Source organism: Macadamia integrifolia, chromosome 8 (assembly GCF_013358625.1).
Source record: "Macadamia integrifolia cultivar HAES 741 chromosome 8, SCU_Mint_v3, whole genome shotgun sequence".
Classification (NCBI taxonomy): domain Eukaryota; kingdom Viridiplantae; phylum Streptophyta; class Magnoliopsida; order Proteales; family Proteaceae; genus Macadamia; species Macadamia integrifolia.
In genome coordinates this window covers 3778838-3790964 of record NC_056564.1, presented here as the reverse complement: position 1 = coordinate 3790964, position 12127 = coordinate 3778838, and the positions used below count along the sequence as shown (strand labels likewise).

General features: G+C 37.3%; 1 protein-coding gene across 1 annotated transcript; it reads right to left on the bottom strand.

Moving 5' to 3' along the window:
- Positions 1–17: 17 nt before the first annotated feature.
- On the bottom strand, positions 18–9602 carry LOC122086135 (the record flags this gene model as incomplete). The annotated part of the gene is given in 5 exon segments (XM_042654849.1): positions 18–114; positions 4033–4085; positions 6358–6453; positions 8431–8649; positions 8998–9602. Coding segments are annotated over 5 exon segments (615 nt in total), but the record flags the coding sequence as incomplete, so codon positions are not given.
- Positions 9603–12127: the final 2525 nt, after the last annotated feature.

Here is a 12127-nt window from a genome sequence, read left to right as displayed (position 1 = left end):
TCTTAATGTATATATACCAATACTTCATCTTGGTAGCCTGAGAAAACTTTTGCTAAATCCTGTATGCTGCTCACTATCGCATTGTGAACTTCCTTTCCTCCAGTGAGGCACAGGCTGAAAGCAGTCAAAATAGAAGGAGAATTAGTAGCATTCTTGATTCCTATCGACACCAAGAAGCACAACCTTTTTGCATTCAGGAGAATAGGTCTCTCTCACTAAAAGCACATTTGTCCTCATAACTGCAACAATTAATGGACCACAATCAACTCAGATACGTCAAATAGAACCCAGCACTGATTCATGACCACTTCAAAATCTTGACTCTTGGCTGTGAGCAATAGTGGGCTAAGTAGCAGCAAATACATAACTAAATCATTAATAAGAAATCCCTTCATCATTTTAAAGCAGGCATACTAGGAGAGAACACAGCTCATGCTTTTCACAACATATAATTTAATGATTCAAGAAACATATTTGTTCAAAATTTATGCCAGCTTAGAAAACACCACATTGATAAGGACTGATTTTCATTGTTCTCAATCGACAGAAATTTGTTCCCAAGAGTATAGATGGTTGTCGGTTTCAAATTAACTTACCTGAAGGCTAGAATGATCCTTGGGTTTCCAAAGTTTTCCATGACAACCCAGTTAAGTCACAAATTAGGCGGAAATCGCAGTTCTGTAAACTTAGTACAACACCCTTATGTCATAATACCATTTTCTGCCTTGTCACAAGAATTTTGAAGTTTTATCACATTGCCAAATATTCTTCAAAGAAGTAGTGTGAATACATGGGCTACCAAAAACCATTGTCTCTTATCGTGATGAGCTACTTTTGGAAGACATTGTAGTGGAAAACTATTACCAAATTGTAATTTTCAACCGCATTTCACCTACAAACGGATGGACAGACAGAAGTAGTAAACAGAAGTTTGGGAAACTCGTTAATGTGTCTTGTTCGAGATTATGAGAAGACATGGCCAGCCATCCTCGACATTGCTGAAATTGTATACAATAGCTCAATGAACAGATAATGAAACGTACTCCATTTGAAATACTTCTTGGAATTCAGCCTCGACGACCTATTGATCTTATTCCACTTCCACCCCAAGCTCGAATCAGCCTTGAAGCTGATAAGTTCTTATGCCATATTACCAAGGTGCATGCAGATGTTCAACAATGGATAGCTTTGAGCATTGATGTGTATAAGGCTACAGCTAATCATCATCGACGATATGTGGAGTTCAAAGTTCAAACTGGGGATATAGTGATGGTTCATGTTGATCTCGTGGGATTTCAACTTGGCGTTAATACTGAACTCCACCTGAGGAAGATGGGCCCCTACAAAGTGCTGAAATGAGTGGAACCAAATGCTGTGCTCAAATTGACTAATAATATGACCATAAGCAATATTTTCAATGTGATTGATCTACATCTATATGTAGGACATCACTCAGATGAAGGTGTCCCACATATAGATGAGACAGAAGAGGTCCTAGATGACACTAACAAGACAACTTGTTCTGGAACCGGTAAACACGCTTTCCTCGTCAAATGGAAAGGCCATCCACAAAATGACTGCACTTGGATCCATGATTATGATTTCAAACACCTCGACCGGGTTTATATGAAGAACACTATGTCATTCACCCTCACATCCGAAATGAATGTTTCCAAGCCGGGGAGAACTGATATAGAACTGATTCAACTGAAGACCTACCGCATGACGGGCCAAGCCTAGTGTGGCGCATTCCTTGTTTTAAGACCCAGCTGACCCCGTGGTTGTTACATATTTCTTTATTGTTTTAAGAAGAATCTGTCAGACTTTAAAAGGAACCTGTAATTGGTCTCGGCTAGGGGGTTTTCCAGCGCAACTCTAACTCTACTTTATGGTTATCAAAAAAAGGAAAGTGTGGGGCTATTTTCGGCACACGATTTGATTTTTAAAAGCCGCTGCTGATCTCTTCCATGTATAGAGGTCTACTTGTGTCTGATCAAGGTTCGGCTGGCGTTTGATTCAACCAAGCACCTTGCAGTGGGAAACCCGGGTGCCATTCTCTCACTCTCTTATCCATTCTTTCATTAGAGGTATCGTTTTCTGTTGAGATTTCACTGCAGTTCTGCCATTACTGCTGTCTGCAATTCTTAGGTCCTATCCCTAATAGGATTTGCTGATTTGAAGGTGAAATTCATAGCTGATTTGCAATCTGTTCACAGAATAAACCAATCGATTCTTTCAGTGCTCTTATTCTGTTTTCAGAATTAAAATATGTTGGCTGGTTAGTGGAGCTACTTCAAGTAGGATTGCTTTTGTTCTTTAATTGCTGAATTCGATTTCCATATTCTGTTGATTTAATTCTTCTGAAATTTATTTATACCATAATATCAGTTCTTATTGGAGACATAATTCAGCTGCTTGATTAACATTATGATTTGTGATTTGACTGATATATCCTTGTCCTATTGTCACTAGGATTTCGCCGTAAAATCAGATCTACCCACAGAGGGAAATTTTCAGCAGAGGTTCCCTCTCCAGAAAGGAGAACTCGACCTGATTTTCAGGTCCATCTGTTGGTTAGATTCTGCTATATAAGTTTTCTCCCTAATCTGGACTTTTGCTCTCTGATTTTGATTTTGTTTCGAACTGTTTTAATCCCTTAATTCAATATCACATTACCCACCTTGGAATCCACCAAGATAACTGAGAGTCCACTCATGTGGATCTGAAAGTCTGAATCCACAGAGCTTGAAAAAACTGAAGAACTCTATTATTTCTAATCATGGGGGAGACTGAGCCTTAAACCTTATTTATAAGATTATGGAAGGACCAATCAGTACTGGAATTGGCTGACTAAGACCCAATCCTGGATTGAAACTGAAAACAGAATTACGAAGCAACTAAATTACTTCTAACACTATCAACCTGCTGTAATGAAAGTCCTAATGCACCAAGGACTCTAACAAGGAATCAAATATGGACTAATCTAATAATTCCTAATCCAGCCAGGAAAATGAACTCTAATTGCAATCATAAAATAAAAATTAAAAGAATAAAAAACAAAATAGCCACACAACCAAGACTGAAACTTGGACTCCCAATAGCTTTAGGAAACTTCAACCATATTCTTGAATCAAGTTATTCATCTCTTGTATTTTGTAACTGCAACAATTATCCTATCCCATCATCCAAAGTTAAGTGTGTCAAATAGGGATAGAAGTTTTTCCCACTTGCAAGCATGAGGAGTTACAATTCAGAGACATGGATTTCATTGCACTTTAAAAGTGTGGTGAAAATTGGCTTTGAGGCATCACACTTGGAACATGTGAAGTAGGTGTTGTTCTACCTATTGACAATCAGTCCTACAATGGATAGGAAATAAAATTACAAAGAAATAAATCTTGATAAGCTTGGGAGTATATGAGTACCTTAGGCATGACTCCAGAGTGTTAGCTTTTGTCTAAATAAGTAGCTAGGCTGTTAGAGTGGCATTTCATAGTACATCGAAGGATGGAAGTAGTCCAAGATGAATTTGTTTCTGTTCATTTTCTCAGTTCTAGCTTCAGTGTGTTTTTAAGTATTTAGTAATTACCAGTAGGCTGGTGGCCAGTGTTCCATGCAACATCAATGGCTCTGAAATAAACAATCCATGCATCACTGTTCAGCTTTTGATTTTAATATCATACCACAACCATTTGCATTTGGAAATGACATCCGTTCGATATTAATTGTAAAATATATCATTTTCTTGTATAGCAACGTCTCCTCCATCCTCCTACCACTCCTACTCCCACTCCTCCCCACCCTCACCCCTACCCCCTGCACTCCTGCAGTACCTGAATTTTTCTTAAAATAATTCTATCTGATCACCTACTACCTCTTCTGCAGCTCTATTAATCTCAATTCTCAATGAAGGAGATCAAGAGCTATATAGAAGCCACCAGTTAATCAGACAACAGCCCAACTGCTATGTGAAAAGTGAAAGAATCCTGCATTGCATGCAAGGGGGAAAAAACAGAAGGGTAACATGTTCACCTAAATATCTCCAGAAGTAGAGAAACCTCTTCCTCATCTGGTGCTTCAAGAATCTGAGACATAGAAAAGAGTCAACCTCCATGATCAGCAAGTTCAAAGCCCAAATCAAAAATCCAATAGTGCTACTGGAATCCATGGCAAACAACAACAATTCACATCCAAATTTTGAATAAAATAGTTTAAAATTATCATTTACAAACAACAATTGACAGTATAATCATATAACCTAGTACAAAAAGTCAAAAACTGAAACATCAACAACAAGGATTCAGTACTCGGACTCTGGGATCAGATCACCCACGGTCGATCTAAATCCCATATTAAGTCAACCCAGCCAAGTTAGGAAATAGGGATTTTTCTGTTAAAACCAAATTCTAGGGGGATCGCCAAGTCAAATCAGTATAGATCCTGGTCAATCCCAATAAGACTCAACTGATACTGGCAATGTAATCCCGATCCTGTTCCCTAAAACCATGTTTAACAGAGAAATGTGAAGCACCTTAACAGAAAACAAACACTTCCACAAATTAAAATAGATAGATTCAAATAAACGAAACCTAGTTCTTAAAAATAGGTGCATCAATATTCAACTTCCTAAAACATGAAGAAATCGGCTTAATGTTTTAAAACAGACCAAGCGCCATCTAGCCCAAACCCAGCATTCAACATCCGATGGTTCAGTCCAAATATAGAAAATGCTAAACATACCATACACAATAATGACAATGTAAAACAATTGGGCAGTCAATGATAGCTGAGCTGAATGAGTTGAAGGATTTCCTATCCTAGGCAAGCATACTTGTGTGACAAAGGACACCACTGGGAATAGAATGCATCGTTACCCACAAGCGCATTGAAATGAGGCAAGAAGGCAGGAAAACAAAGGCCTTCATCGAATTGGTGAATTGAAAAGCCCTGAGATCATAAAAGTGAACAGCGGAGGTAGAAAATTTGAGCAGAAGAATGTTTTATTCATTGCTAACAAAGGAAGATGGTTGTGGCCATTTGGAGGGCTTCAGCATTTGGCTTTCTAGCATCTTAAGAACTTAGCAGGGAAGGGAGATTGGTGCAAATACATCCATGTGTTTCCAAATTAACAATGTCAAATGTCCTCATGAGAGTAGTGTGTGTGTGTGTGTGGCTTTTTTTTTTTTTTTTTTTTTTTGGGGGGTGGGGGGGTTGAAGTTTGGGTGTTTTTGCAAGTTTCAGGAATGGTTGTCAGAGAGAATAAACAGAATAGGTAAGACTGCAAACCCGTGGTGCCTTAAATAGCATCAGTGAATAACGGTTCATTGGAAAGAAAGAGATTCACTAAAGAATTGGATGTCAAATTTTAGCTGAGCTCGAACACATCAGCATATTAAAATCATATATAAATGCAACCCTCAACTAATTTATCATCAATAAACAAATGAGCCCCTCCCAAGAAAAAAAAAAGGTAAAGAAAGTGTAGAGCCCTACCAAACACTGATGTAGAAGCTGCAACAGCAGCCTTCTCTATCCAGAGCACTCAGCTGACAGCAGCTGAGGCACCATATCTCTCAGTTTTTTCTCTCTTTTTTATGTCTCCCCCTCAGCTGCTGCCCTATTGGTCTATAGGACCAGATTCCATCCAAAACCAATAGCTAGCAGTCTACTCCATATAGACTTCTTGAAAGCCAAGTCGTGTCTCAATTAGGCCAATCATTTCTAGAGGTTAGTTTATTTATCTATTTCACTTAGCAACATAAATATTCCTGTTTATAAAGTGGTGTAAGTTGTTTTCTGTCCTTTAGTGGTTCTTTAAGTTACTTGTTACTTGCATAAAGTATACCCCTATTTTGGAAGTGTAAGTTGGGGTATTTGAATCATTCAATTTAGGAGTAGTCTTCTTTATATACTGTTTATTCATTGTAGAACCTACACATTTTTCTAGGAGAAGCAGATCTGTTGGCATCATTTTATGGTTTATTCTTGGCTTTTGCTTGATTTTCAGCCATAGAAAATCAAGGGCTCAACTACCTATCATGATCTGGTCAAGCTTTTGCCATGTTAAAAACCCCATATTGCTATTCTAATTCTCAGATTACAATTTGTCTAGCTCAACCTCTACATCTAATGATAAAGAAGATATTTAACTCAAAAGAAGATATACAAGAATTAAATTTCATAACAATTTCTCCAATATTCCAAGACAAAGCTCTTGCTTAATATCAGTGCAAGTTTCACAGATCATGCGGAATAAACTTTCAATGCATCCGAACACAAGTCATCCCAAGTTAAAAAAATGAACAAAATAAAATGCTAAGTATGCTAAAATAAATCATTAGCACCCATATAACTCACCATAGACAACGTTATGCCTTCAAGAGCATGACTATGAAGGAATACATCACGGAAGTTCAGAGGTTCACCTCCCAAATCAGAATCATAATACATAACCTATATAAAATGAAGGGGAAAAAAATAAGGAACATGAATATAGAAGTGCACAAAAATTCAAGTAAGTCCTTTAAATTCAAAGTCTGAATAAACAACAGAAAGAACATAAAACACTAATGATGTGAAACACAATTAAATAAATGGAACAAATTTGACATCAGAAAAGTAAAAATGGACAATGAAAGAAAGAAAGAAATATTCTGGAATGTAAAGTGGCAATCCATCTTTCTAAAGAGCATGGGCAGCAACAAGTTAGGTGGTGCAGAATCCAGGTCCAGTTAGGACACACTCAATCTGAAGGTCTGAACCTCACTCAATTTTAAATGGTCTGGATTGTGCCAAACCTCAACATAGGCAAACCAATCAGGTTGGCAATGGGTCAAGACTTAACAATCCTACAGAGGAATCATCAAAATGAATTTTGTATGGTTTACAGCCAGGGTTGCAATCAAATGACCCTTACAAGACTACCCTATAATTTGCTTCAATGATTAAAAAAAAAATATATATGAGGAGCTCATCCTGATTCATCATTCATAAACCCAAAGAAAGTGAGAAATACAGGACAAGTCATTCAGTCTTCTACATCTGCATGACAATTTGATATAATAAAATGGCATCTTCCATGTCCTCATGCATCTCCACATCAAACATGACCCAATATCCTTTCTTTTAATCAGCAACAACAGAAATATAGAAATATACAACCAAAGGACAAACGGGACAGGAATGAAAATGAAACAAAGCCATGGCCAAACCCCACATCCTAACACATTAACACAACAAACCCTTCAAAAGTACTTGATATCATTTTAAGATTCTGAAGCAATTATATTAAACCTATTGGAGAAGCAGGCCAAACCTTGAATCTTCACACTGAATGAGTTTTATATTAGTCAATCATTTGGCCCAACAGGAAATCAATCTAGACAAGGGACTAGTTCCCAGGTCAATGGTTCAAACCACCAGATAAACTGGGACCCACATTTCCTATAGTGAGGTATACATGTTTACATACATTAGCCTTTCCCCTTCATATATAACCCTATCTCTTTGTCTTCGGACCATGTCCTTTCATTTGATCCCACACTATGAAAGTCCTACTACTCTCTTTGTGCATGTAACAGAGGAAGCCATGGTAACAGAGAAAGGTGATGATGTCAGTCGATGCAGAATTCTCTTCAGATTCCAACCCTTTCTCAATGGCAGAACCAAATCAAGGTCGCAACACAGGTGCTTGTTGCAGTAGATCCTTCCCAGAAAACCACAGGTTAAGGCTTGACGGCAGGGAGGAAATAATTAAATAAAATGAATTTTAGAATGCCCGACTCAGTTATTCACACTAATGAAATCATACGGTTGAAATAGCATAGCCTACGAGAATGAATCAAAGATCCTCAAACTGTCCTAATGGGTAGGTGAAGGCTCAACCACAAACCCTAAAACCTAACCTGGCCCAAGTGGCCAAGTTTGATAACTATGATTTTACTATTTTAGTTTGTGTAGCATAGTAGTCCATCCACAACAGAGCACCTAAAGAAAAAACCTACAATTTATAGGAGAAAACAAGAGTCCCTCACCCTTTCTTCTTCTTTTTTGGTAAATAAAGAACGTGAGCTTAAATGACTCGGCAGATACTAGATTTAGGAATACATTGTCATGGAATTTGTTCGGTTACAGACTCACAGTACATCGAGCTCTTAACCACAGGTTTGATCCCTACAAAATTTTCCATCCGTTACAAAAAAATAACCAACTTTACTTTACACCAAAAAAATTTAGCAACCAGAAGATCAAACTGCTTCAGATGATGAATTTGGCATTAACCACCTGTGTGGGTTACAATAATTCCATCCAATAATACAAGTGGACTACAATAGTAAGAAGCTCTAGTAACTTACCAGGAATCCAACAACAGCATACAAACAACTTTAAGTGGAAAGAGTAATAACAAAGAGCAAGTGGATTATAGCTCACCAAAGGACTTCTTGCAGAATCTTTGGGTTCATCCGAATCCAGATGTTGCTCAAGAACTTTTTCCTTATCATTATGAGAGTCTCCATATTGTCCATCACACTCTTTCAATGCAACTAACCATCTTCTCAATAAGTAAATTCTTTCTAGTCCCCTGCAAGAAACAGAAACTTCTTCCAATCTCTTCATAGTATGACTAAGGCTCTTGAAATTCCTTACGCCCTGCAAAATTTTAGGAAATTACATAGGATATTGAAAAAATTGCCCACAATTAATGACAAAAGACGTAAACAACCGACCAGTGAATGCTGCTAAAGTCCTACCAAAAAAAAAAAAAAAAAAAAAATGCTGCTAAAGAGCAATGGCAGCTGATATCGGCTACCGGCAGGCATAGTGATCTAAACCATGACAAGTGTATTTATATTCATGGAAACAAAAAATTAACCATGCATGATTTCTAATGCTGATTAATCTATAGTGCATGGCAAATAACAACAATTGGGCAAGCCAGCTCGAACAAAACCCTGGAGGATTCTTCATGAGAGAGAGAGAGAGGGTGCTGGAAATTACAATGTGATCTTGAAGAATCTTAGCGCCCTCAGCAACAGCTTGACCGGCATGTTGGACAACGGAATCGGCATAGCTCCTGACGGTGCGAGTGAGGTTGTTCTTGCCGCCGACCTCGACGGCTTTGCTCACCGCGGATCTCAACCACGACATTAGCACCTCTTTTTAGGGCAAAAACAACGGGGAGAGAGAGCGCGTCAATGCGTCTATAGCTGTGACTTCACTTTGACAATCTAATCTCTTCCAATTTTATTTTTACTTGCAGAGGAAGTGATAGACAAGGATACAGAAGAAGAAATGGTGACCTAGTTTCAAGGTTTATCAAAAAAGATCAGAACACATACATACATGTGAGTGTTCGGCGAAGAAAGATGAGAGAGCGATAGAGGGAAGTAGGGAACTTTGCAATTTGGATTTTACAATCTCTATATTAATGGTGAGGAAGGGTTCAGGCGGTCATCTTCTCGGTCTCCCCCGATGTTTTTAGAGCTGTCTGGTAGTTACGACTTTGGTGTTCGTTTTCCCATACTAATTGGATCGGGTCCATGGCTAGCCTTACCTGTTCCCCCAAACTCTAGGGTCTAGGGCTTATGTCATTTGACACATATCCGACTATCCGTTGCCGCGTTGCATAAATGCACACACCTTTTTCTTTTTTCTATAACGTTTCAAAAATGACAAAATCTCTTCTTCCCGTTGGACAGCTCACCCCAATTTGAATTTTGAATTATCGACGAATGATTTCTTCTCTACGAAGGAAACGCTTTTAAGTTTTATCAGAAAAAGAAAAAAGATAACAAATAAACAAATAACAGGACGAGTCACCGTGATGGAACCAAGACAGTGTAACGATCATGGTATCGATCAAAGCCAATATCAATAACAATAACAATCATAATTTTATCCCAACTGAATGGGGTCGACTACATGGATCCAATAAATAAAAGTAAATAAGCATAAAGGAGCGGCTAAAGAGATTTGAGGATAAAAGAATAAGTACAACATTATACAAAGACGCATCATGGGAACATCCCCTATAGGGAGTCGGCAACACAAGTCATTGTCATCCACGTAATTCTATCTGAAGTCATACTAGAGTAAAGCCCTACAGTTTTTATATCGTTTCGCACCACTTCGTTAATAGTCATCTTTAGTTTTCCCCTACATTTTCTAGTTCCCTCCAAATGAATTTGATCACTCTTCCTTACTGGGGCCTCCATAGGTCTCCGTTGCACATGAGCATACCACCTCAATCGGCTCTCATGGAGTTTATCTTGGATTGATGCAACCCCCAAGTCATTTCTAATACACTCATTTATTACTCTATCTCTCCTGGTCTTGCCGCATAGGCGTAACATTCTCATCTCCGCTGCACTCAATTTATTCAAAGTACTCTTCTTAATCGCCCAACATTCCGCTCCATACGTTATAGATGGTCGTATAACTGTCCTGTAAAATTTTTCTTTGAGTTTAATAGGTATTCTTTTGTCATATAACACTCCTGACGCACCTCGCCACTTCATCCACCCCACTTTAATCTTATGGGCCACATCATCATCGATATTCTTCTATTTGTCAATGATGGACCCTGTGTATTTAAAACACTCCCTCCGTGGTAGTTCTTGTTCCCCAAGCTTCACCACTCTCTCCCCTCCTCTAAATTGACTGAAGGGGCATATCATATATTCCGTATTTATTCTGTTTATCCTAAAACCTCTTGATTCAAAGCTTGATCTCCGTAGTTCCAATTTATTGTTAATCTCATTTACAGTTTCACATATCAGCACAATATCATCGGCAAATAGCATGCACCATAGAACCAAATTTTGGATATGCTTGGTTAAATCATCCATAATGAGTGTGAACAAATAAGGGCTTAGAGCACATCCTTTGTGTAACTCAATTGTGATTGAGAATTCGTTACTTTGCCCCTCTGTAGTTTTGACGCTTGTCACCACTCTCTCGTACATGTCCTTAATTATATCTATATAGTTGATCTTACCCCTTATCTTCTCTAGGACATGCTAAATTAACTCTCGCGGTACTCTGTCGTATGCCTTTTCTAGGTCAATAAATATCATATGGAGGTCTTTTTTGTGGGTTCTGAATATTTTCATAAGCCTCCTCATGAGGTAAATAACTTATGTTGTGGATCTCCCTGGCATAAAACCGAATTGACTCTCGGATACCTTGGTTTTCTCTTTTAGGTGGACTTCAATAACCTTTTCCCATAGTTTCATGGTGTGGCTCATAAGTTTTATACATATATATCAAGATTAAAAAAAATGATCATAACTGAGGATCGATCATGATAGATATCATTTTAATCTAACCAATATTGTCTGATTATGATTCAAATTTTATAACCATGAAGAAGACTACATATTGGAGAATTACTACCTATTTTAAGGGAGAATAAATATTTTTTGGGGGGTAAAATAAACAAGAAGGTTATTTGCTATTTTGTATCTGCTTCAGTTTTTTTTTTTTTTTGGGTAAAAGTTTAACTACACCAGTGGCATCAACATTTTGGACATTCATAATTTATTACTGTTAAATTGTTAACAAATCAAAGATTGATTAAAGTTGTTGGAAGCTTTTTCAATTGATAAATTAATTTTTTATATTTGTCAATTAATTGAACTTCGTCTAGTACCCTTTTTTCAGCTTCTAACAATTATATTGATTAACCACTTAAGAAAGTATATTCTGACTTGTAGGATTAGTCCCAATCATGGTTTTAGCTATGGATATTGGCTAAATCCTTGGTCTCATTGGTTTCATGCCGAGAGTATTATTATTATTATGATTGTTTTGTGTATGATTATTTTTATTCAAGGGATAAATTTAAGTCTAGAATCTTCAGTTGTTTTATGCTTCTTCAAAAATAAGTGGTTCATCAATTTAATCCTCGATTTAAAGTTTTTCAATGTGATAGTAGAAATTTTTTATTAAAAATGAATTTCGATTATATTCAAAAGCACGGCTCTCTTTGATAGGATTTCAATAATTATTTCAAGGGTGATTTTAATTTTGAAAAATATTTAGTAAGATTTTTGCACTTCATTTTTTGTGGAATTGAAATCAATTTCAATAGAAATCCTACCACTCGGATCTATAAAGAGTGAAATCA